General features: G+C 61.1%; 2 protein-coding genes and 3 long non-coding RNA genes across 10 annotated transcripts in view; 3 read left to right on the top strand and 2 right to left on the bottom strand.

Moving 5' to 3' along the window:
- Positions 1 to 2,805, top strand: part of STX8 (syntaxin 8) — a 242,079-nt gene extending 239,274 nt beyond the window's left edge. For all 4 annotated transcript variants that reach the window (XM_082441462.1, XM_082441466.1, XM_082441465.1 and 1 more), the window contains one exon: positions 2,630 to 2,805. In XM_082441462.1, coding sequence (XP_082297588.1) covers positions 2,630 to 2,697 — 68 coding nt within the window. In that variant the 3' untranslated portion in view covers positions 2,698 to 2,805. The remainder of the gene's footprint in view (positions 1 to 2,629) is intronic.
- LOC309650306 overlaps positions 1 to 25,831 on the bottom strand; it is a 394,390-nt gene that overhangs the window by 143,301 nt on the left and 225,258 nt on the right. The window lies entirely within an intron of this gene.
- The window catches only part of NTN1 (netrin 1), a 191,102-nt gene continuing 173,645 nt past the window's right edge, over positions 8,375 to 25,831 (bottom strand). For all 3 annotated transcript variants that reach the window (XM_082441391.1, XM_082441390.1, XM_082441392.1), the window contains one exon: positions 8,375 to 12,026. In XM_082441391.1, the coding sequence (XP_082297517.1) occupies positions 11,698 to 12,026 (329 nt within the window). In that variant the 3' untranslated portion in view covers positions 8,375 to 11,697. The remainder of the gene's footprint in view (positions 12,027 to 25,831) is intronic.
- LOC309650290 lies at positions 12,033 to 14,482 on the top strand. The gene is made up of 2 exons (XR_014257500.1): positions 12,033 to 13,797; positions 14,274 to 14,482. It is a non-coding gene; the product is annotated as an uncharacterized lncRNA (long non-coding RNA).
- Positions 19,901 to 24,578, top strand: LOC309650302. The gene is made up of 2 exons (XR_014257516.1): positions 19,901 to 24,278; positions 24,351 to 24,578. It is a non-coding gene; the product is annotated as an uncharacterized lncRNA (long non-coding RNA).

The following is a 25,831-nucleotide window of genomic DNA, read 5'->3' as shown; positions in this document are numbered from 1 at the left end:
CCTCCCCTTGGGCCATCGCAGCCTTGGTCCAGAAGCCGGGCCGCACAGGCAGCCTCTCAGCCCCACGCGCCCTCCCAGCCCCAATCCTGGCTGAGCGGCGGCGGCAGGACTTCTTCCTGAGCCACCACTCAGCCCGTCTTCTCCCCCTTCCTCAGAAACGCGGTCCTCCTCCTTGTCTTTAGGGTAAGCCTGGGCTCTGGAGGACCAGCAGTTGCCCCTGACGCTTCACCTCGGTCTGTCTGCTTCCCTCGTTTCCACTGTTTTTTAAGGAGAAAGGTTGCACAATATAAACCTTTCCCCCAGCCAAGAAGCAGTGGGATTCCTGCCCAGGTGGAGCCTTTGGTCAACCTGAAGATGTTTCTGGAGGCAGAAATGAATGAGAAGATGTGTTCTTCTGGCTCTGGCAAGAAGGTGGACTGTGAGGGAATGTTCATTCAACAGCCACACACACCTGCCCGCTTACTACAAGCGTCTTGAAATGCTAGAGAAATATTACAACACCCCCTAGAGTGTTAACGGATGGCTGAATTTACAAGGAAGAAAGGAAATCCCCAGATGAAAGAAATGGAGGGAGAGCCAGAAACCAGCACCTAAGTGAGGCCATCCTTGGCCACAGTGACATAGAGCAGGGTCGGCACATTCTGTGAAAGGCCAGCCAGTAAATGCGTTAGGCTTTGCAGACCCCAGACAGTGTGACACATCTCCTCTTTCTTTTTTGACAACCCGTTAAAAATACAAAAACCACTCTTAGCTCATGGGTTATATAAAACAGACCACAAGGGACTTGCCTGGTGGCGCAGTGGTTAAGAATCCGCCTGCCAATGCAGGGGACGTGGGTTTGAGCCCTGGTCCGGGAGGATCCCACATGCCGTGGAGCCCATGCGCCACAACTACTGAGCTTGCGTGCCACAACTACTGAAGCCCGCACGCCTAGAGCCCGTGCTCTGCAACAGGAGAAGCCACTGCAATGAGAAGCCTGAGCACCGTGATGAAGAGTAGCCCCCGCTCACTGCAACTAGAGAAAAGCCCACGTGCAGCAATGAAGACCCAATGCAGCCCAAAATAAATTTTTTTAAAAAAAGAGGCACACTTGTGGCAAGGCTAGAGAAAAAAAATGGATGCACGAACAGGTGGTGTGAGAAATAAAAAGGACTGAGATACAGCATAGTGTTTAAATTATAGGAGAATATAATGAACAATCCTATACCAGTACTTTTGGACACTCAGAAAAAATGGGCAATTTCCCAGAAAAATATAATTTAACAAAACTGACTCAAGAAGAAGGGAAAGCACAACTCCCAACGTGGGGAGCTGTCCAAGTGTGGCGTGAGTGTCGAAAACACCTTGAGCGGCTATTCATTCATTTATTCAACAATTGTGTATTAAGTCTCCACACCAGGCACTGTTGTAGAAAGCTGGGGATGCAGCAGTAAATAAAATAATCAGAACTCCACACGCTATGTCTATTCCGTCCAGCAGAACTTTCTATGAAGATGGAGATGTTCTCTATTGTCTCTGTTGTCTGATAGGGTAGCCATTGGCCACATGTGACTCTTAAGCTCTAGAAGCCTGACGTGGCCAGGGGTTGTCTGGTAGCCAATAAGATCAGTAATGTGTTAATGGCTTCCTGTAAGAGAATAAGCTGCTGAACTCTTGGGACCCTGACCTCTCCCAAAACACCTCCTCAGCCTGAGCTGGGCAGTCCTGGTGGCCAGACAGCCACGTGACCCTGACCCCCCTGTTATCTGGCGAGCATTTTCACGTGCTTCACCTAATCTGCTGCTCACTTCCCTCTCGGGGCCTTCATTTAGCGAGCGCTTGCTCCGTCGCGGCCGGGCCCTGTGTCTGATACGCCACCACCATGCTGGCCTCCGGGGTGTAGGAAGCACTCATTACCCACCAGGGAAGTCAGCGTGGAAGGCGGTGAGCGCGTCGGGCGAAGGGGCCGAGTCCTCCTGGGCCCTCCCTCTTCACCAGCGTTGCAGGGATGGGCGTGGTGAGTCCAGCCGCGTCAGCTGGGGGAGACGGGGCGGGCTTGGTGAGCAGAGCTGGACACGGGGAGCAGACTGGCCGGGAGGGCTGATGCTCTCCTTCGTGGTCCCCAGCCAAGAAGTTGAGGAAGTAAAACTAGAAAATGTTAATATAAAAAAAATTTAAAGAAAAAGTCTCTCTCAGAATTTTTTACAGAGGGGTGACAAGTATCATGGGCTCAAGAAGGAAAGCTAAAGCCATGTGGATAGGGGAGAAAATGGATTCTAGAATCAGTATTTCTTCATAAACACCAAGCCCTTTGCTTTATCAAGGCCTCATCAATGCAAACAGAAAACGAGGCCGAGCTGCGCACAGAAGCCGGAGCGAGGGGCTGAGTGGGGAGGCCCCAGCAGGTCAGGAGCGCGGGCACTTTTCCGGCACAGCTCTCGAGGTGGCGAGATGGTAACGGTCCGGTGTCCCTGGAGCCCCTCCCTTCCGCAGCCTCCAGCCTGCAAAACCAGAGGCCGCTGACACCCCCCCCCACCCCGGGGCTCCCTGGAGAACTGCGTCCACCGTCTCTCGGAAGATACTTAACAGGATGGGTGATGCTCGTCTGGTGTGAATCCTTATGGGGGTCTCGTATGCTTCTGTTTTTCAGGGATGATAATGGTGATTTTGTTGCTGCTCGTGGCTATTGTGGTCGTTGCAGTCTGGCCTACTGACTAGTGGCCGTCAAGGGACCACCAGCCGGGACACCTGCCAGTGATGGAGTAAAGTTCAGCATCCTCTTGGTGCCTGAAAGCCACTCTCAATAAATTCCCCCAAAGCTCTGAACTCCTGACGTGCGTTGCTTCAGCAAAGGCAGATCGTGTGGCAGCTCCAGAGAGCTGCCGGGGTATTGGGCAGTGGGGCCCTTTTGGGTTCTGCCTTGGTCACTGGGCTGCTAGCCCAAGGTCCCTCAGTGGTCACTGCCCTGGGGCCGCTGCTGGATTCCGGCCACCCCACAGCGTGCTGGGCACCCTGGGGGGACGATGCCGAATTCCTACGCAGCTTGTGACCTCGAGTGTCTAGTCTGCTTGGGGAAGTCATGTGCCCATGTGGGAGAGCAGTGAACAGCCAAGGCCACGTGTGTCCAAGAAGGAGGAAGGAGTGACATGAGGGCTGTGACGCAGGCACGTGTCTCTGGGTAACTGCCGCCCGCCCCGCTGCCCAAGTCCCCCCACAAGGCTCGCCACTCCTACTGGTGAAATAGCTCAGGACTCTACTTTAGGAACTACCTTCAGACCTAGAAACATGTTCCTGTTTCCTCCCTCGGTGTAGTAAACCCGTCTTCCCAGGCTGAAACATCCCTATAAGCAGCCGGTATCAAGTCTGATGAATCTGATCAGGCAGGAAGGTACCGTTTAGGGTTCAGAGGAAGGTGTGATTGATTATGCAGGCAGGAGAACAGTACCTTTATTTGGCTCCTAAACTGGCCCTGACAACCTTGTGTGTGTGTGAGTGTGCACTGCACGCATTGCACATGCGTGATGGCAAGGGCAGACAGATAGGCTAGGCCTGCGAAGGGTGCCAGGCCCGCGGGAGTGGCGGTGAGTCTGGGTTGGAAGGGGCAGAGGGCCAAGCTTTGTGCCCTCCCTCCTGGCCAAGCGGAAGGCGGGCCGGGCCAGCGGGCCTTGCTTCGCCCTCCGTTGTTCCAGGGGAAAGAATTGGTGTTGGTGATGAAAACCTAGGGCCGTTTCCAAGCACAAGATTTCCCTGGAAGAGGAGGATCGGGCAGGTGGGAGGGGAGTCCTGGGGGGGTCTTCTGTGGATTTCCTAGAGACTTAGGCGGCTGCTCTCCAGAAGGCATGACCTGGCCCATCCCACCGCGCCCCCCCCTCCCCGGGGAGCCGAGATAGGCAGCAGGAGGACTGCGGTGCAGCCTGGCGACGCATTCTTTCCTGGGACCCACAGGGAAGACCTGGCTCCAGACCCCAGGCCTCCGTCAGGGGAGTCACGGCTCTGCTCCGTCATTTGTAAGTCGCTGCAAAGGCTGGGTGACCCTATTCCCAGCAGCTCCCTCCTAGAGGGGCCAGGTCACTACCAGGCCACTGGGCAGCCCCGCCGCCGCCTGGCGTGTGTGTGGCGGTGACACGCGGCACTCTTCCGGGAGGAGGTCTAGCCCTGGTCTCCGCTCCGTGTCAGCCGGGATGGCGCTGCAGTCACAGTCACCCAAATCCAAACAGCCTCGCTCCATCCCCAGCGTCGGTGCCTCCCTCCGGCTGCTGCTCCACGCAAGTCGGCTGGGGGCCCCGACCCGGGCCGATGGGACAGCCACGCGGGCTGTGGCAGAAGAAAGGGGACTCTGGGAACGCTCGGCCCAGAAGGGAAGCCGTCGCCTCTGCTCGCAGCTCCCTGGCCGGACTCACCTGCCCTGCTCAGCGGGAGGACCAGCAGGTACCCAGAAGGCAGCCTGAACTAGGCAGTGACGGCCCCTGTGACAGCCACGGCCCTCGCCAGCTGTGTGACCACGAGCCAGGTGCCCTTCCCGTGCCTCCGTTTCCTCCTCTAGAAAATGGAGAGAAGGCAGTCTCCTGCCTCCGGGGGCGACTGGGGATCGGGTGAGGCAGCACGTGGCAGCACGGAGCAGCCCGGGGGCCTCAGCTGACAGAGGGTTCTCCCTCTACCCCAAGTCTCCAGCGCCCCCCGGCCCAGGTGGCCTCCGCATCCAGGGCTCGAGGATCCTACCCCCTGCTTCCGCCCCAGTGCCCGCGGACCTCCGGGGCTGCCAGCACGTGCGGAGCAGGCGAGGCCCTGGGAGCCGTGTTCAGACTGGCGGTGGCCCGGCGACGAGGGCGGGAGCAGGGCAGCCGTGAGCAGGGGACACGCTGTTGGGGGTCCGGAGGGGGAAGCACAGGAGAGAACACGGAGGCAGGCTTGTCAGGAACCGAGACAGTGCGCTCCTGAAGGAGCCGGGCCGGCTGGGGGCCAGGGGCTTCCGCGCAGTGAGGCGCCCTGGGAGGCACTTTCCGCAGGGGCGGGGCGGTTGCTAACGGATCCCCCAGTGGAAGATCAGGCATCCGCAGAGCACATCTTTCAGTCTTGTGCCAAACCCCAAATCTGTGTAAACAGCGTCTCCTTGGAGCCCCCCACTTTGGGGCTCACGGGAGGGGGCACTGAAGGTCTGTTTGACTTTCTCACCTCCCCTTGACTTGCTCAGCATGGAGCCCCGGCAACTCGTGGGGCGTCTTTGAACCAGAGCCACGGCGGCCTGGCTCGGCCACACGGAAAGGCCTTTCCGAGCCAAACGCTCAGCCGATGTCCGCACACAGCGGCTTCTGTTCTTTTGACTGAGTGGGCTCTAGGCACGGCCCAGCCCTACTAGCCGGCTGACCTGGACCAGTGACTTCACTTCTCTGGACCCGCAGGCAGGGGAGGGGGTAAGAAGCTGGTCGGGTGAGACCGTGAGGACCTGCCGTCCAGGCCTGGGGTGGTGCCGGGCAGGGAGGCTCCCCCTTTTGGGAGATACCCACCCCACTCTGACCTGAGGGGCGGCCCAAAATTGGCAAGGCATCCCGAGCGGCTGGGATGGGCCACTCGGGATCTGTTGTCGCATCAGGAGCCACCCTGGGGTCATGTGGCATTTTCCAGCTGGATTTGGCCAGGCCTGGTTTCCCCCTTCAATGGCGTCAGGCCCACGGTCCCAGGCGGCCGGCAGGGCTCTGGAGCGGTGGTGTGAGCAGTTAGTAGTACCCCAAGCGTAGGGAAGAAAGCCACGACCCCATCACCTTGGGTGCGTTTTCGATGAAAGTAAACTTTATTAAAATAACATCATAAGTACTGTTTAACTGAACTGATGATTAATTATAAGCATTTAAAGTCTGGATACTATATAAAGAAATCCAGATACCTGGTTACGACGGGTACTTTTGTTCCACTGAAACATCATTGTAATTAATAACTGTAACCAAACCTTAGTTTTCATTAGCCCCAGGACACTGCGCTGCGCTCCCGGCAGAGCCCTGGACCCTCCTTGCACGGGGCCGCTGCAGGATTCCCGACTGTCCCTCTGCCCCAAGGACTGTCAGGTTCTCTTCTCTCCTGACCAGTGCTCTGAGAACCACCAGCCGGCCTGCAGCCGGCACTCCTGCCTCTGCAGCTCTGGGCTTATACCGAGAGTTCTTTGTGTAGACTAGTGAAAGATCATCTTTTATCTAGTTGGGTTTTCTAGCCTAGCCCTGCTGAAGGTAAGTGCGGTTTTCCCGCCTTTATTTTGAAAAGTGGGCCAAGACTCATCTTTCCTCTAATTGCTTCTTACGGCTTCAGAGTTCTCCCACCTCCATGCCAGTAACAGAAAGCATCTGCCTCTTTTCAGAAGTGACTTGCTGTCCTGTTGAGTCTCCAGTTTGATACAGTATTTGGATGGATTAACTCATTGCTTTATTTCTCACACTGGCTCTGTCCGTTTTTTTTCTTTTCTTTTTTTAAAATTATTTATTTTTGGCTGTGTTGGGTCTTTGTTTCTGTGCGAGGGCTTTTCTCTAGTTGCGGCAAGTGGGGGCCACTCTTCATCGCGGTGCGCGGGCCTCTCACTATCGCGGCCTCTCTTGTTGCGGGGCACAGGCTCCAGACGCGCAGGCTCAGTAATTGTGGCTCACGGGCCTAGTTGCTCCGCGGCATGTGGGATCTTCCCAGACCAGGGCTCGAACCCGTGTCCCCTGCATTGGCAAGCAGATTCTCAACCACTGTGCCACCAGGGAAGCCCTTTTTTTCTTTTCTTAAATAAATTTATTTTTGGGTGCATTGGGTTTGTTGCTGTGCACGGGCTTTCTCTAGTTGCCGCGAGCAGGGGCTACTCTTTGCAGCTCACGGGCTTAGTTGCTCCGCGGCATGTGGGATCTTCCCGGACCAGGGCTCGAACCTATGTCGCCTGCGCTGGCAGGCGGATTCTTAACCACTGCACTACCAGGGAAGTCCCTGTCCATCCTTCCACGCCTAGTTTTTCTTGGCATATTTCTTACACGTCTTTATTTAGTCTCAAAAGAGTACAGACAGAGCTATCTGTTCAACAGAATCTGAAACCTAGGTGTATCTCTGCCATGAGCCGGCAGCCCCCATCCCCACGTGCTGTCTCAGGCCAGAGGGGAGGGATTTATGAATGCGGGAGCCTCCCCGAGAGCCAGCCAGACGCCGGGGAACTCTCATCCAGCGGGTCTGGATTTTTGACTGGACTCTGCTGGCCCCCGAGTCCCTGATGGGAATCTCTCGGTTTCCTCATGCCTCGGCATTCTGGTCTCTAAAGTGGACTTTTCCAACCACCTTAGGTCAGGACTTGGCAGCAAGCTGGCTGATTTCCTGCACTGGGTTTGGCAGATGTCTTAAATCCTGCAAATGGTCCAGCTGGGTCTGAACTGGCTTTGAGGGGAGCCCGAGGCTGCAGAAAAGGCTCTCTTTCGCCTCGGCCTGTCCAGCCACCTGAGGCCTGTAACCTGTCCCTGCCCACCCTGTGTCTGGCGCTGCCGCCCCTGGGTCTACCCACCCGGGCTTTGACCCCTGGTTCCGAGAGCACACCTCCCATTCCTAGAGCCGGACCCCCTGAGGAGGCTGGGCGAGCCCTGTTCCTTCCTGCGCAGCAGCGAACAGCGTCTCAGCCGGCTCTCCACGCAGCGGGGACGGCTTTCTGTGCCTTCCGGGGGCGGGCTGAATCTGCGTGGCTGAGACTTGTCTTTGAAACAGCTGGGTGCAGAAATTACAGCTTCCTGGTGACGATCGGCTCCACTTTGCATGGTAACGCAACATGTTCCTAATGACTGAATTGTTTATTTAATAGAGAAATCACAACCATTTGGAAGTTTAAATATAGCCTCCAAAAAGCCAGTGAGCTCAGCTCCTGGTGTCTGCGTGGCCCCAGCCCCATCCCTGCACCGAACGAAGCCTCAGCGATGGCTTGAGGAAAGTCTTGAACATCACTAACCCTGTTGTCTTTGCTGGTGAGTCTCCCCTTAGTTACGTGCAAGGCAAAAACTCTACTTGCAGGTTCTGAGTCAGATGGGGAGGTTCAGAGGTGCACTCTGCCCCATCCCCTGAGTCCCCCTGACCCGGAGCCCCAGGGAGTGGCCAGGATGGATCCCAGGGATGGTTTCTTGGGGACTGAAAATAGAGACTGTCCAAATCGCATTTGGAGCCAGCCCGCCCCTAGGACCTTCCAAGCAAAGCTGCCCTTTTCCTGTTTTTGTTTTTTTTTTTTAAAGTGGGTAGTTAGGGCACCGTCTCAGGCTTTGTGAAAAACCCAGGGCTCTGTCGTGCTGGGGAGTTTTTAGATCAGAAGCCATATTCCTTAAATGGCCTGAGGACTCACCATCCTCTCTCCCCACAGGCCGACCACCCGTAGCTCAGGCCACCAATAAAGACTGGGAGACGGAGGACGGTGTACAAGGGTTTATTTAATTGATATCTGAATTTAGTTCTATCATGTGGGGCCCATGTTACAAGTTCCATCTGGGTCCATTACAACTCTAACCAAAAAAAAAAAAGAAAAAAAAAGAAACTTAAAAAATCCACAACTTTTTCCATGTCATTAAATATATTCATATATAATAACCATAATATATTAGTATGCATTGGAGAGGAACACTGACCCAAACAATATGTCATGGTCACAACTAAACGTTTACAATTCTGAGTGAACAGAACTCGGAACGCAGGAGGGAGTCGGGGGGAGGGCGGGAGGTGCCTTGGGGAGCGGGGAGCGGGGCTGGCTTGGATCTGGCGGGGGCAAGGCCCCACGAGCACACATTTCGATACCCCTAGGGTATGGCATGGCTGCGGCCCAGCAACCCCATCCATGGGTCTGGTCTGTCCACTCTGCAGTCTTCCTTTGAGCATTGAAACCCTAACATTTTTCAGTTTCTTAAAGGACCATCTCCCGATCCCTCAGGGTCTCCTTGATTTCAGTCTCATTCCAACCTGGGGCAACCCCAAGACAGTCTGTGCCCATTTCCTGCAGCTACCATGGAGGCAGAGCGCCAGGCGGGCGCGAGGGGCCACCTGGGGCAGCTCCCGGCCTCCCACTTACCAGGACCTGAGGATGCCGCCTCCTGCCCTGCTCGCTCGGGACAGAAGCCGGAGCCGGCAGGTGAGCCCAGGGGAGCCCCCCCTCCGTCCCCCTTCCCTCTGCCCCAATCTTTAGCATTACCGTGTGTCAGAAACACAGGGACCCTGCTGGCAGGGGCTCCAGACCACCCAGCAGGTAAGAAAGTGGGCAACTTGGAAATTTTTTTTTTTTTCTTTTCCTAAAAAGACTATTCTGGTATGTTTTTTCTTCAAACACCTACAATATCACAACTCTGGTTAATACACTCTCCAAAACCTAGTTCCATTTTATATCCTTTCCTAACTGTACAAGCTGGAGCACCTCAATTCCTATTTCCATCTCCTCCCGGGGAGGGGGTGGCGAGGGGAGGAAGAGGGGTGCTTTCCCAAGGATGGGGCCTCACCCCCAAATTGGTGGCTGGATTCAGAGGAGCGGTGGGCTGGGTTCTGGCTGGATCCGTGAAGTGGGGAAGGCGGCCTGCGAGGACTGATACCCCGCCAGCGTCCTTACCCCATGCTGGCTGATCTGGTCACCCTGGCATTCCCTAACATGCCCTAGAGGCCAGGCTACGTTGCTCTCGGGGTGCCGAGCAGGAGGGCGAGGCTGGAGGCTGGTTGAATTTAAAGCAAGATGCAGTGCTGCTTGGCAGGCCGCTGGCTCCAGAGCGGAGGGGCCTCGGAGACGACCAGGGCAGGCCCCTGGTGATGGGGGCTGAGACTCAGGCCCACTCGGGTGGGAGGTGGTGAGGCTGCCGTGGACCTTCTGGGCAGAGAAGCCAGGCTGGTGTGAATAGACGCCGGACAACTGGGCAGGGCAGGGCCTCTCCAGGCCTGTGGGCCAACTACGTGTGCTCGGACCACACTGGGCAGTGCTAGAGGGCCAACTGTGTGGAGAGGTCCCTACACCCCCAGCCTTGGGCTTGGATTCAGGCAAGGCAGCTACCCCTTCCCAGGGCAGTTCTGTCTTCCCCCTGCCCCTGGGGGCATCTCTGGAATCCCTCCAAACACCCCCAGGCAGCCTTTCTCCCTAGACCTTAGGATCAGCCACGGCCTGCCCGCCCGCCATCTGGGGCTTCCAGGGGCTGCCCTGGGGTCAGTTTACACCCGGCCTCACCCACGGCCCTGGCTGCCACCTCGGAAGATGTGACTGTGCCCATCCCTGCCCCCACTCCCTAATCTCTGTGCTCCAGGCCCGATGCCATCACCAGGGCCAGCATCTCAGGGGTGACTCACCCAGAAGCACCCCCTGCGAGGGAACCACGGAGGGTGAGACAGCCCAGCTCTGCCACTTATCTGCACGGGGACACGGGGTGAGAACCCATCCCTCAGGGCTGCCACGACGGCAACAGGAGATCACAGGGCTAAGGTGCCTGGTGCAGAGCGGGCGGGGGCGCGGTAAACGGCAGTGGCGATGGGCCGAAGCACGGAAGCCCGACCACGGGGCCCGAGCCTCATCCTCGGTGTGACCCTTCTGAGCGGCCAGACTCCAGCAGGGAAGATGAACCCCTTTCCTGACAGCGAGGAGCCGGGCCTCGACCTCAGTGTGCGGGCAGTGCAGCGGGCGCGCCCAGGCGCTGGCCCCGTGTGAGGCCATCTTCGGGGGCCGCCGGAGAGGAGTGGGCGAGGTGCTGCCAGGCGGTGCCAGGCCAGCCAGGTGGGTGGCCCCGGCGGGCGGCCCCAGCTTAGCGGCCCCGATCCCTGCTCTGGGGGAGCCAGGAGTGAGGGCCGCAGCAGGCACTGGCCACGGCTTCCTCGGGACCCAGCACCCTAGCGCTTCCTGCCCCTGCCAGCCCGCGGCTCGGGCACGCCGGCACCTCTCCTCCCCCGCCGGGCGCCGCGGCCGTACTCCAGGCCCTGCCCAGCTGTAGACACTGCTCGGGGCCTTGTGGGAGCTGAGGTCATCACACAGATAGCGTCACCGCCGTCAACCCCGCCCGTGCCCCTTCCCCGGAAAATGTCACGAAGGGGCCGCTTCCAGCCTGGCAGAAAGGAGACTCTCTGGGAGGTTTCGCGATGCCGCCTCCGTCGGGCAGCTCCGCGGGCTTCTCGGGGGTGGCCCTGGGCCAACTGCCCTCTGCCTAGCCCAGCACCCACCCGTCAGCGGGGCGAGGGCTTCCCAGCCGGGGGACCGAGGTGGCGCGGTGGAGACCACGGGCCGCCCGGGGAAGGCACCCCCCCCCCGCACGCCCCCAGGGCGCTGCACATGGGGCTCCTGTGGGAATTCCCGAAGAAGGGTGTGGGCACAGGGCGGGATTTTCCGTGTTAGGCGGGGAGGGGGTGGCTGGGCCGGGCGGGGGGCCTGGGGGTTCACAGTTCTCCTGTGCCCTTCCCTACCCATCGCTGCGGCCCGCCTGCGCCCGCCTGCCCCGGCCCCGCTCCGGCCCCGCTCCGGCCCCGGGGGGAGCGCCTCTCTGCTCTGGAGGGAGCCCGTGAGGTAGCTACATCGTCCTCAACCCGCCGGGGCCCGGCCGCGCGGGGTGGGGTGGGGCTGGGGGCGGGGCCGCCGAGGGCCCCGCGCCGTCCCCGCCCCCACCCTCCCCCCAGCTGGGAAAGCCCTCACGGGCCAAGTCCACGCCGCCGCGGTGGCGGGTCGCCCGCTCCCGCTCGCCGGCCCCAGCGCCCGACCCACCCGGCGCGCCGCTGCCCCCCCCCGCGCTAGGCCTTCTTGCACTTGCCCTTCTTCTCGCGCTGCTGGAACTTGCGCAGCCGCCGCGCCCACGTGTCCCGCCACTGGATCACCAGGCTGCTCTTGTCCGCCACGATGCCGCTCTGGTCGGGCGAGTCCTCCGCGTTGCCCAGCAGTAGGTACTTCTTGAGGGGCTTGATTTTGGGGCACTTGCAGGCGATGTCCCGCGAACGGATCCACAGGTTCTGGTCGCCGCGGCGGATGCGGCTGGTGCCCTGCTTGTACACGGAGATGATGTTCACCGTAAACTTCCACCAGTCCCCCGCCTTATCCGCCTTCAGGATGTGGATCTGCACGGCTGCAAGGAAGCACAGGCAGGAGGGTGGGCCAGGGCTGCCGCCTGGACCCGAGCTCCTGCGACCAGGAGGGCCAGGGCTGGGGCGGCCTGTGTGATGGGGAAGGAAAAGGAGACCCAGAGCTGGGAAGTGACTGCACAGGGTACCCGACTGGGGAGTGGGTGTGTGGTGGCAAAGCTGATACTGGGGCCAAGGCCGCTGTTCCCAGAAGCCTTATGTCCTGTGTTGAAGGTGCCACCCAGCACTGTCTTTGGGGACAATCCTCTTTAGGGTTCAGGAAGGTGCTGTAGGTACTGACCACATCCCCAGAACTTGGCAGAATCCAGCTGCCGGGGCAGGTGCCCTCCATGAGCATAGCACTGGTGCCTCGGCACAGGATGGGGGGAACCTCCTCAGATGGTACCCCCTGGGCATTTCCAAAGGCCCCGTCACTTAACATCAAGCCTCATGACACCCCTAGACATACAGCCTTGCCCTTGATCCAATCTCAGAAAACCAGAACGGAGTCTCAGTGCCCAGGTGCAGTGCACCCTGAACAGCCCTTCAGGGTGGCTGCAGCGTCTCTACCAGAGTCCAGGATCCTTGTACTGCCCCCCTCCCATCCCTGCCAGTCTGCCTTGTCTCCCTGTCCTCAGGCCATTCCCCTCCCTTTCAATTCTCTGCTACTCTTTCCCTGATTAGAAGGGGTTCTCAAGCTGGAGCAGGCATCAGAATCCCCTGGAGGGCTTGTCAAACACATTGCTGGCCTCACCCCAATTTCCGATTCAATAGATGTGGACTGGGGCCCAGGACCGCACACCTCACACACATTCCCAGATGGTGCTGACCCAGGGAACACACTTTGAGAATCGATGCTCTAGTAAATGTTAACAGATGTTCTTTCTGCAGGATATTAAGAGATACTTAATAAGAGGAGAACACACTTTTTTGTTTTAAGGGGGGGGATTTTGCTCAAATATGTGAAATACTGGCTCAAACAAAGGAAGTCGCCTTAGTGCAGGACTTTTCTGAGCCTTTAATCTACAAACTGTGTGCACACATGCGTGTGTTGGCTTCCCAAACAACTCTGAGTGCAGGACCCTTTGGCTGGTGCATCTCAAGGCACCAGAGCCCCATGGAGCCTACCTGGGGAACTTCTTGGGGGGGACACAACCCTTCCAGGGGTAAGTGCAGAGGTCTCTGTTGTACTAACCCCCGTCCAAGGGAAACTTGGCATCCTTCCCCATCCCCGCGGTCAGAACATGGCACCTTCCCCTTGCCACCACATCCTATACCCCTGGACAGGCTGAAGATCATGGTCCTGAGCCCGCCTGAGAAAGGAGCTTGTCTCCCCAGGTTACAGGTGAAGAGACCGAGACAAGGTGCACTCCAGCCACAAGGACATGTCCCCAGGGAATGCCAAGAGGTCATCACCTGCCCACTTCGCTCTGGGCACTGGGCCCACCCACAGCTTGGCCTGGCCGGCCTCTCTCAAGGTCTCTGGGGGCCACTCTGCCACCTTCACTACCCAGGCCCTCCCCGTTCCCCTCCTGTGCCCGCACTTAGCCCGGGGTGACAAGAAGGGGCAGGGATGGCTGGACCCTCCATCGAACGCCACCCGACTCATCCTTCTGGGGCGAGGGAAGTGGCGGATTTTCCCATATTTTCATTTCAGCTGTTCCTGGGCATCCTCAACTTTGCACTCCAGTCTGAGGGCTCCAAAGAATGGCTGCCATGGCAACCGTTTCCATGTTTTTGTCACCAAGGGACTCAACACTCAGTGTGAACTCTGAGGTGGGGGTGGGGAGCCCTCGAGCCTGGAGAAGTGGCTGGGCTGTGTGTGTGTGACTGCGCAGATAGAGGTCACCGTGGCAACTGCGTGCCCCTCAGCTAAGCAAGCGGGGAGCCGCCCCCAGTATCCCCGAGATCCCCGGTTTCCTCTCCTTGGGACTGAGCTGAATACAGAATGAGCCTCCCCCAGGATGCAGCTGTTTGCCTGTGTGGGACCTCAGACCCCCGGCCCAGCCACAGTGTCCCCCCAACCAGGGTGGGCTGGGGTGGCCGACAAGGATGCTGCAGAAGGCACCTCTGGCTCAGGTCCCTGGAGAATGTGGCTTTGATCATCTGTTGGTGTTATGAGCTGAACCGTGTATCTCCCCCCCACCAGCAAAATTAATACATTGAAGTCCTAGCCCCCAGTACCTCAGAATGTGGCAGTATCTGGAGATAACTTAATTACCTCTTAACGACTTTATAACTTCCTCTTAAAGGGTGGGCCCTAATCCACTATGACTGGAGTCCTCATAAGAAGAGATTAGGACAGAGACACGCACGGGGGGACGACCACATGAAGACACAGCAAGAAGACGGCCGCCTACAAGCCCAGGAGAGAGGCCTCAGAGGAAACCAACCCTGACGACGCCTTGATCCAGTCCTTCCAAACTCCAAAACTGGGAGAAAATGAGTTTCTGTTGTTTGAGCCCCTCAGTCTATATAGTACTTTGTTCTGGCAGCATGAGCAAACTCATGTCACTGGAATCAGAGACTCGGGATCTTGGGCCTCAGCTCAGGGCCAGGTGGGAAGGCAGAGCTGGTGAGGCCAGAGAGCTCTCTGGACAAGCTCAGGCCCCGGGCTGGCCCCCAGGGGCCCTTCTCACGCCCCAGCCCTGTAGGAACGTGACCCTTCCCTGTAGGAGGCCTGGAGACCCCTGACCCACCTTCCCTGGTCTGCCTTTCCCCCCTCTTCCCCCTGGCAGGGCATCCAGAGCAGCTGCCACCCTGCTTCCCCGGCCTGGAGGGGACCCACCTAACACTGAGGACGCAGCCCGGAGGCGGGTCTGGCCCCGGACACCTTGCTGTCCTCACGCACCCAGGGGCCGAAGCACTGGTCCTTGTCCTCCTTCCACCCCAGCAGCGCCCTGGCAGCCGGTGGGGACGGCACGGGGCCGGGGGCAGGGCAGGGGCGGGTGGTGGTAGACTCATGTGATTATGCTGGAAAGAGTCCACATTTCCGCTGCCCTTGGCAACGCCTCTGCACATTACGCAGCCCACCAAGTATGAGCTGCGCACACAGTGCGCAGGCCAAGTCCCCGCGGTGCACACACGGCTGAAAATACTCAGAACACACATTGAAACTGTGAGCTCAGGCAGACCCACTCGGCGAGCATGCAGGGCTCGGCCGCCACCTCTGATGCCCTGCTGCCTGGGAGCCAGGAATGACCGGGGTCTCCTGGGGGCCTGTGGCACCGCCCAACCAGGGCAGGGGTTGGGGGGGGAGCACTTAGTGCAGCGGCCGTGGGCGCACGGTTCCCGAGGGTGTGCCCCTTACACCCACACGACGCTCACTCCAGGCCAACGACCCTCAGTCCTAAGCCCCACATCCCTGCACCGATGTCCTAAACTGGCCTCACAGGGAGGATCCCCCATCCCTCATTCAGAAACGAGGCAGATGAGACGACCCTCAGAAAAACAGACGGTGAGATCAGACCATATCAGACCGGGCAATAAGAGGTGTGCCGAGATCCCCCCCGCCCCCAGGAAGAGGTGGGGATCCCAGCACAAAGCCACTGGGGCCAGACGAGGGAGTGGCTGAGGCCGACTGGCCAGGAGGGGAGGCTGCCCACACCTGCTGGGGCCCTGCACTCGGGATAAACATCCTTGGCTCAAGGTCCACACCGTACATGCCTGCCCGCCCTCCCTCTGAGCCCTGCTCACCCAAACATTGAGGGCTCAGAATGGAGCGGGTGCCCACAGAAAAGCAAGGGGAGCGCGCAGCCTCCGGAGAGCAAGGAGTCAGCCCCTGGGTCCCAGGGGCCAGGCTGCACTTAGTCTCCTGGCCTCGGGGTCCCTGGGCTGCCAGTTTCTGCAGGAAAACGTTCCTGCACCGGGCCCCGGGGCTCTGGCGAGGCTGCAGACAGCCCTTAGCAGCTGCCCCCCTCAGCAATTCCGGGGCTCACGGGAAGGCCTCCTGTGCCAGGAGCCCTCCTCGGCTACCAGGGCAGGGCCCTGAGGACTGATCTCCCCTGCTCGCCCTCCAGCCAGCCTCCTGGCTACTAGGGGCATGCGCCTCTCCGGCCCTCGGCAGAGGCCTGGCCCTCCAGGGCTAGACGTGACTCCCAGGGGGAGAGGCGGGAACTGAGGGCCAGCCCCTGGAGGCCAGGGCCAGTGAGAACAGCCGGTGCCAGCACCGGGCTGGTTCTGGCCACGGGGCAGGGGGCAGGCCCGAGGCCTCCGCGTGTCCTTCTGTAGGCGCAGACCTCTGCCCATCCTTCCCGGGGCGCCTCAACCTCCACTGCGTCCCAGCACTGGGAAAGTACCAGGCCAGCAAAGGCAAGCTGAGAAGTGGGGAGGTCCAGGGCCCATCCAGGCTTGGATTCCTCCAAAGGGCGCCACGCGGCCCCAGGGCAGCCCCCTCCTCAGTCCAGAGCCCCTGTTTTTTCAAATCCTCCCTCCCCAGCTCCGGCCCTGGCCCAGGAGACCGAGAGAGTCTGGCAGCTCTGGGCCCTTCGAGGGCCTGGCGTTGCCACCACCTTGGACAGTCTGTGGCAGGCGGCAGCACCGGGCCGACTGATGCCCACGCCCCGCTTGCAGGTCTCGGGGACGTGCCGCTGGGATCAGAGCTCCCGGCCAGCCAGGTTCTAGGACAGCTGCTAGGTCAGCGAGGAGTACACAGTTAGTGCCTATCCATCGGCCGGCCCAGCCCGAGACAGATGACCTGCTGGGCGGGGCCTGGGGCCATGGCTCAGACCCCAGGGGGATGGAGGGGGGGAACGGCGCAGGGGGGCCGCCCGTCTCCTCTCCCCTCAAGCTTGGGACGCCTCTGCACGGAGGCTTCCTGCCTCCTGGAGGTCTCCCAGATTTATGGGCTGCTCGGAGTGAGTCCCCGGGGGCTTCCCAGCAGCTGCCCCTCCCAAGGAGGCTTGGGTGGTCAGCCGTACCTTCCTGTTGGGCCCGTGCAGCGAGGGAAGGCTTGTCGCCCATCTGCCTCTGAGACAGCAGCCAGGACGAAGCGGGGGAGGACACTAGCCCCACAGAAACCATTAAAACCACGCGGCCCCATAAATCTCCCGGCACGGAAAGCGTGTCATGAGTTGCAGCTGCTTTCATAAAGTGCAGCTCTGACCACATGTTTCCCAGCCCCCTGTGAAGGTCAGAAACGGCCGAGCAGGGCCAAGCCTTGTTCGCAGAGATGCGAACCTGTGGCGGGGTGGGCGGGGGGTCACAGCAGCCCCGCCCGGGCGGAGGGCTGGAGGCGCGCTCTGGTCAGACCCCTCGAGGCGGAGTCCTCGGGAGCCCCGGGGCTGCCCCGCCCACCAAGGCCCCACCTCAGACCTTGAGTGAAGTGCGAACACCCAGCTCGGGGCTGGTGAAGGCTCCCCCCTTTCCCTCCTCAGCCAAAGAAGCAATGGTACGCCCCTCTCTCTGAGACCGCCAGCAACACAGAGGCGGCCTCAGCTTCCCCTGCTGGTCCTGGTGCTTGGGCTCTGTTCTGGGGAGGGGAGGGAGGAGGGGCCATCAGGAGAGCTGGGAATCAGCCGGGCTCCGGGAGGGTATCGGGCCTCTGCCCTAGGAGATGGTCCTGGTCTGGCCCGGCCAACACCCCCAGGCGAGACGTGCTCAGGAGACTGGCTGCCCGGCTTTGCAAGAGGCTCAGGCAGGAGCGTGGAGCTGGGCCCTGCCCTGCCCCAGCGGGGTGCCCTCCTTGCGGAGGCTGGTCTCCCCTGCAATCAGCCCGAGGGAGAACGCCCCAGGTGCCCCCCCTCCCAGCCAGAAGCAACCGACACAGCCCAGCCAACTCCTGATCCGGTGCATGTGCCCACACCCATCATGGGCACGGCCCCAGCTGTCACGGTGCCACCCTGGAGGATGGCCGAGGCTCCCCACCCTCCCCCGCGGGCCTCACACGCCTCAGGAGATGCCCCACCGGCCTCTGGAGGAGGGCAGGCAAGAGAGGCAGCCTCCCCGCCGTGGCCTCAGCCCAGACCCCGCACCTCCAGGGCTCACGTCCCGGCTGCAAGTTCATACCCACTCCTCAGCGGGGCCCCCGCACAACGGTTCTGCCACAGCCGTTGGCAGCAAACCCTCTACACGGAGCAGCCCCTCCTCCCGCGCTGGGCTGGCACCCAGGACACCGTGCGTGGAGCCCTGTCCTGGAGGACAGGCGTCCAGCAGCAACTTTGGTCCCCTTGTCACCCTCTGAACATGGCACTTGCTCAGCTCCTAAGAGTCAAACCACCCTCAACAGCTGGAAGCTGCTTCTCCAAGAACACCCAGAGAAGGGGCCTCAGGCCCAGAAACAGGGGCCAAGGCAGGATCCTACCAGAGCCCTGCTGGGGGAGGCGCCCACTCCAGGGGTGACCCTTCGCGAGCCTCTGAAAAGCTGTTGTGACCTGAGGCCAGGCCTGCCTCCCCGCAGGTAGCCCAGGCTGCTGAGAGGCTGCAGAACTCTCGGGGCGTCCCCACCTCCCGTCAGCCTGAGCCTCACGCGAGCAGGTAAAGCGGCAGGTGTGGCAAGACCCCAGGACTAGCGACAGTACTGGGGTCCTCGTGCCAAAGGCTCTAACCCCGGGGAAGTAGGGTGTCAAGATCCACGAGCTCCATCCCACTGGGGAAAGATGCCCATCCGAGCCCCACCTGAGTGGGAGAAGTGCTCTGTGATCCTGGAGACAGGTGGCCGGGACAAGACAAGCGTTGCCCCTCTGTAGGGAAAGGCGGCCGGTGTCCCCAGGCACCTTGGACAGATCCCCACCTTCCCCCATCCCCGGTGTCCCCGTCTGTGAGATGGGAGGAGACACCTTCCCTACCCACACCTCCTTTCTAAAAACAGGATGTTCAGAGGAGAGGATGCTCCAGGGAGGGGGACAGACGGGGCCCCAGCAGGTCCCTCTGGAGCCTGGCACCCTGCAGCTGCTGGGGCAGCAGAGGTTTTTGGAGGCCCAGGCTCTGGGCTCTCCTGTCTGTGGGGATGGGGAGGGCTGCGGCCCGTCATCCCCATCGCGCAGCAGGAGGCCCCGATCGGTGCAGCGCCTTGCACGCTCAGGGGCCTTTGTCGAGCTGTCACTGGGGCCCACTGGCCCTCCCTGCCCAACCTGGTGGTCACCCGCATTCTGCGACCTCAGGCTGACTCATGCTGACCCGGCTCCACATCTGGCCTCCATATGGGGCTGGCACTCTGAGGGGGGAGGTCACATCTGGCTGGGGAAATTGGAGGATCCCCAGGGGGCCGGTGAACCCCCCCCCCCGGGGAAGGGTCAGTGAGCCCCTGAAACACCAGGCCACGTGCTGCCGGCAGGGCTGCGTCCCGCTCCCCGGAGCTGGGGGCAGCTGGCCTCTCCCAGCCGTCGCCACCAGCTGCCTCCCGGCCCCTGCTAACTGCCCTGAGGGGGACAGCCCCCCCAAGCCCTGCAGTCACGGCCTGCTGCACACACGGGAGCCGGGCCCCCAGGACAGGGTTGATAACCTGCGCCGTGTTCCGCACTTGAAGGGACCGCTCCTGGTCAGGAATAGCTATTGACCCCAAGGTCGAGGAAAGGAAGGGCAGGGGGCGTCAAGAGCGGGAGAGGCCATCATCTGCCTAGAGGGCCCGTGTCCCTGTCGAGGCCTGAGTTGTGAGGCTCTCCCCATCACCCCTGCCCACCTCATCCCAGCCTAAGCAGCCAGACAAGAGCCCACAAGGGCCGTGCCCACCACCTACACCAGCTCCGCGGGAATCCGCGGTCACTCCACCACCAGCATCGTCTCCACTGCCGGCTCGGCCTCCCCAGCCTCCATCACGGACCCGCGCGTGACCTTCCTCCACCGCACAGCCAAGCCCACCCCGCCACTGTGCCCGACGTCTCAGCCCCACCATCTCGTCTCCGACAGCCCCACTTCCCTAACGCTCACCCCAACGCCACGGTGACGTCTTTGTGGCTTCTCAGGAGCCAAGAGTCAAGGGTCCCGTGGGGGAAGCAGTCCGTGAGCCCTCGAAGGGGGGGCTGCCCAAAGCTCAGCGCCCCGGCACGGGGGGCGGGCTGGGAGCACAAGGGTCTCAGGCCTCGGAGGCCCCGGTCTGGGCCATGCTCTTTACCTCGTTGAGTCTCAGCGTCCCATCGGCAGGAATAAGAAGCCCTCCCTCACAGATGGTTCTGAGGATTTGCTAAGGGTGAGAATGAAGGCTGTGAGGTGCCCATCCGGGGCCTGCAGGGGAGGGACGGACACCGGCCTGGCAAGGCCTCTTCTCTGGGGTTTCCACTGCCCCAGGAGATACAAGGTTCTCGGGGGCGGGGATCCGCTTAGGTCCCCTGGTAAGCACACGCATGCACACATGTGCACACACACAACCTCATGAACCCAGCTCCTCCCCACAGATGCCAACAGAACTTCCGCTTCGAGCTGTATCCTCAGAAATCATCCTTGAGGGATCACGGGAGGAATGCTCGAGACAAATCATCTTATGAAAAGCATTCTGCTTTTCCATCTGGTGGTGCCAAAATGTCTTTCAACAAAAGGGGTGACTAATAAACATTTCTGGGAACGAATCCTTTTTCCAAGAACTGGCAAAAGTGAGATGATCTCACCTTTCAGAATGCGAGCTGTCTCCTCCCCCAACCCCGGCGCCCTGCATCCCAGGGAGGAAGAAGAGATGGGTGGCAGCCCCCTTGTGCCAACGTGAGCAGGACTGGCTCTCGGTGGCCTCAGAGTGGCTCCTGCACGCAGACATGAGCCCAGCTGCCGCGGCCCACACCAGCATCTCTCCCAGCCTCCCGCCCTGCACCTCCACACTCCCTCTTCTCCCGTTTCCCTAGCCTGCTCCTCCCTCTGTGCTCAGACAGACACTTTGCTCCCTCTGCCTGGGAGCCCTGCTTTGCCCCGTGAGCACTGGCTACCTGCGCTCCCTCCTCCAGGAAGCCCTCCCTCCACACCCTCCCTCGAGGAGAGACCAGGCCCCACTTACGTCCCACGTCTCCCTTCCCTGCTGTCATTTGTGTGTGCATCTCCCCTGTGATTCCGGAAACTCCTGGAGGGCTGAGCCTGTGTCTCCTCCATCTCTGTAAGCCCAGCACCCGGGACGGGGCACGCAGCAGGCGCCTAATGAGTATCCGAGGAGGGACTGGCTGAGGTGGGGACGCCATGTGAGGGAGCAGGACTTCCTGGGACGTGTGTGCGGGGCCCACGCATAGTGGCCACGGGAGCCGAGGGGAGGTCGCGCAAACACGAGGAGGTGAGTGAGGACCAGACGGTGGAGCCTCCCAAGGAGCACGGGGACCAGCGAAGAGGAAGCGGGGGAGGGAGGCTGAGGGGCAGGGGCGGGCCGGCGCCCCTTCCACGCGGGCCAGGGCTTAGAAAGTCCACTCCCCACTCCAGCCGAGGGGTGTCTCAGCCTGAAGTCATTGCCAGGCCTCGGCCAAGAGGTGCAACATCCCTACAGTAAATGCCCCGGGGGCAGCGTCACCTGCGTCCCGTCGCCTGACTCTGTACACACCGAGGTCCTGGAGCCCCGGGCTTCTGGGTAGACGCACCACGAAGCCAGCGACTCCAGGAGGGATGCACGCGCTCTGCCTGCATGGGCGCCGCCGAGCAGATGCAGGCTTCATAGATATGCTCACACGTGCACACACATGCACACACCTACACACGCACGCTTGCTGGGAGCATTTACACCGAGGAAGGGCCCCTCTAGGCTAGGTTTTCCTGGAAAGTCGGCAGGAAATGCTAACATGCTAGGAAATAATAAACACCGTCTTCCATGTGCAACCGCCCCGCCCCGAGCCTTCCCACAGAAGCTTCCTCAGCATCTGCAAGGTGAGCCGGATTCCCCTAGAGGGCAACAGAGGACTGAGGTGGGCCCAGAGCGGGGGGGGGGGGGGGGGGGGGCGTCAGTGACAGCACCACCACGGACCCCTGCCCCTTGGAGATGGCCCAGTGAGGCCACCATCCTTGCCACGTCTAGAAGGACGTCGTGTCCCCTTGATCTCACCACCACGGGACAGATCAGGAAGCAGGCCCAGCCTGGTCCAAAGTCACACAGCAAGTGTGCAATCTGCCTCCGGATTCTGGGGCCAGTGCCCTGTTCCCTACAGATGGGACTGGAACAGCTACCCTCCCGGGGTCTCCCCAGAGCAGAGAGACACGGCGGGCTCGGCCTTGAGGCCTCCCCCCACCTACTGGGCCCTGTCTCACTGGGAACACGGGCAGGCCCAGCAGACCCCAAGCCAGCCCAGGTGATTGCTCCTTGCCCCCTGCTCCCCACGGCCTCCTGCCCACTGCCCGGCTCAGCGGAGACCCAGCCCCAGGTCCTCCAGCCGTACAACGTCAAGACTCCTGAGCTGGCCTCAGAGGAGGAAGGGGGCCCGGGGCCCTCTCTTCACTACTCCTCCCACCACCACCAGGTTCTAATTAGCAGCTTCTAGAAGGTCCAAGTGCCCTGGCTGTAAAGTGAAGGAAATGTGTTTCCTAATTGGCTCCCTGCCGGGGTGTCAGTCAGAGAGCAGGGATTATGCGGCCCCTGTAGCCTCCCTCCCCGGCCTTCCTGGGCCCGCTGGCTCCCGGCTCCCTTCTCGCCCTCCTCCTGCTCACCTGCCCAGGTCTGCTCGGGTGTGGAAGGGACACCTCATCTAGGGGCTCAGGGGCCCAGCAGGATGCGAGGAAGATTCTCCACAAGGTCCGCAGACTCCGGTGGGAGACCTGGCCTCCGGCCTCAGAGCAAGGCCTGCGGCTGCTGCCGGGCTGACCCCCCGATGCCCCCGTGGGTGCCACTCACTCCTCCCTCCACAAGCCTCTCCCTGCCTGCCCCCACCCTGCTGGGGTCTGCCAAGCCCTCCCCGGAAGCCCCTGTGATCCCCTTCCTGGCATCTCTGTCCTGTCCCCTGCGTGAACACGCAGGCCTAGTTGCTGAGCTGGGGTGGGCTGCTCCCCAACTCTTAGGTAACCCCAAGAGCATCACGGACGGTGCTAGGGACCAGAACGCCCCTCCGATAGTCTTTGGGGGGTGGGCGGGGGCAGTGCCAGTCCTGGCCTCGGGGCAATGGGGGGGGGGGGTCGGTGATGACATTAAAGTTGATGGCGCAACAGCTCCGGACCCGGCCAGCGCTCTACGGGGGCACCCCGCTTCTCTCCTGCATCTGCTCTCCTCGAATCTCGCCCCGCAGCAGAAACGTGGACGCCTAGGCAGCGTGCTAGTAGCAGTGCAGGGCCAGGAGCTGGCGGGGAGGTGGCATGAAGCCGCCATGAAGTCTGGGAAGGTGGGCATGCCGGGCCGCTCCTCACCCCTCCTGGTTTGGGGACACATGGGGCCCTGGGGATAAACGTGACGGGGGAGGGGCGGGCAGGGAGGCTGGGCCTCTGCTGGGCAAGTCACCTCAGCCAGCTGGGCCAGGGGCCCTACCTAGGACACCAGCTTCCCTCGGATAATCCAGGAGGAAGTCAGGTGCGGGGAAGGGAGGATGGAGTCAGGGAGCAGAGGACAAGAGGAGCCCAGAGGCCGAGCCCCCTGCACCACTGCCTTTGTTCCCTGGGGGGCCCATAGCGGGGGCAGGGCTCAGGGTGGCCCCTCTGGGAATATAACAAGAGGGGGCCAGGCCCCCTCCTGCAGAAAGAGGGACCTGCCTGCTGCTGCGGGTGGGTGGAGACAGGAGAGCTCAGAGGGGGTCAAAGTGTCCCCCACAACATCAGGGGTGGGGGAGGCAGAATTCAACGGAGGAAAAGAAGTCAGAAGAGAGCAAAATGAGTCCCATGGAACCAGGAGGCAAACGGATCCATCTGGGTAATTGTAAACAAAAGTCCTATCTTCCCTTTCTTCATGGAAGAGCAGAACGGGGGTAGGGGGGGCTGCATTCAACACCTCACACAAAGTCTGCGCGGCGCCCCTCCTCCCAGGCCCCTTCCCCAGCGTCTGCAGAGAGGATGCCTCAAGACCGAACTCAAACCACCCTTCCCCCCGGCAGCCCACCTGTTCCTTCACCCCCCACCCCCACTCTGGGTGGGGAAGGAGCAGCGGTGGCAGTGACAGGCCCAGGGTTCTCCTCTGTAACCCTGGCTCTCTGGGCCTGGACAGCCTCGATGGGCCCCCAGCCCTAAGCCTGGGACACCGCACGACCCTTGGGCGCTCCCACCCAAGTCCCACCCGAGTCCCACCTCCCGTCCCCGGCAGACGCTGACGGTCCCCGGACAGGCGCACGGACCACACAAGCCTCATCCAACGCCACCTGGGGCCTCCGGGGGCTGCTGTCACCCTGGGTCAGAGACAACACTCCCTTCATCTTTGCACCACCTCGACGTTTGTTTTCAAAATCAAGGTTGGTTTTCCCGTGAAAGTCAGAAGTTTCTGCACCGCCTTGGGATGCAAGCACTTAAAAGAGGCTTTTTAGGAATTCACTGCGGACCCAGAGGACTCCGGGACAGGATGCCCACGGCCTGGCCGCTTCGGAACTGACACGCCAAACCCACCAGCCGCTCCGGCCTCATCCTGCGGGGCGTGCAGCTGGATCGTGGGATTGAGTCCTGGGCTTCCGTGTGGGGTGTGCGTATGCGTGTACACCTGTGTATATGCGTGCGTGCCCACACGCAGTAGAATGAAGATTTAGAAGTTCAACGTTCCTTTGAGCTCCTTTGGGCCTCACCTTTCACTTCATTTTGCTAAAAGGTCCTGATGGTTGCCCTTATTAAAGAAGGACACCTTGCATTTGGTTCAAACAGCGGGCCCGGTGAGGCCCCAGGGGGCCTGGCGTCCCAGGCCGGGCTGCTGGACCCCTCGGGTCTGGGAGGGATGTCACGCGGGTTCTGGACGAGTTCTCAGCACCGGGTCATCTTTCCCTTCCCACCCCACTTCTTCCCTGCCCCCCAACCCAGCTTCCAGGGGACCAGCCGAAGCCACTCTTTCCTGGGAACCCATCAGGCACCTGGCCCCATGCTGGGTGCTTCCATATGACACAGTCGGGGCATCACCCTCTTGTTACAGACAAGGAAACTGTGGCTCAGAGAAGCAACTGCACTTGCCCAGGTCCCACGGAAGGCACCCCGATCAGGGTATAGACTAGGAATGCAGGGCAGAAAACACAGGCCGGTCGCCTTTCCCAGAGGCAGCCGAGTGGGGAACTCACCTCCAGGAACCAGAGGGAGGAGGAACGGGCAAGACAGGCAACACCCAGCTGGAGCGGGGAGGTGGGCAGAGGGGGGTGGGCAGGGTGGACCCTCGTGGTCCAGGAAAAGGAGGCCCAGCCTCAGCCTGAATCAGCCGGGCCCACTGGGTCAGGAGGAGGGCCCCAGGGTGGAAAGAGTCAGGCCTGGGCTCGGGGCCCCTGGGTGGCCATCCAGGCTGTGGCCACTTCCCGGCCGGGCGTCCGACGCCCTGGCCTTCCCCAGCTCTACCAGCAGACGGCTGGACAATCTCGTCGGGACTTCTGTTTGCCTCTAGCTATGTGCACACACCTGCCCGGGGGCTGCGAGGGGCTCCCCAACTGCCTCCTACCCACCGTGCGGTCAGCCTTGACCCTGAGTCCCGTGGTGTCTGGCCGGCCCAGGCCCCCAGCCAATTCGGACACTCTCAGGGCCCAGAAAACACAAAGCTGGCTCCTTACCTCCCGCGGGGCGGGGCGGGGCTGGCGAGAGCGGATTCGGAGAAGGGGTGCAGGGGTCCCCACCCCCAGTGCCAGGGTGGATGGCACACGGGGAGACTGGGGGACGGACTGGACACCCTCTTCCCAGGAAGGGAGCCTGAGGCCTCCGGTGACAGGGAATCTCTGCAGCCCCCCAGCTCCCGGCTGGAAAAGGCCCTCAGGGACCCCAAGGCTGTGTTCAAACTTCAGAATTACCAGCGAGCCCTTTTAAATGCAGATTCTCGACCCGGCTC

This window comes from Balaenoptera physalus (assembly GCF_965194825.1).
Source record: "Balaenoptera physalus genome assembly, chromosome: 20".
Lineage (NCBI taxonomy): Eukaryota > Metazoa > Chordata > Mammalia > Artiodactyla > Balaenopteridae > Balaenoptera > Balaenoptera physalus.
Note: the sequence above shows the minus strand (reverse complement) of the source record. Positions and strands in the feature narration are given on the sequence as shown.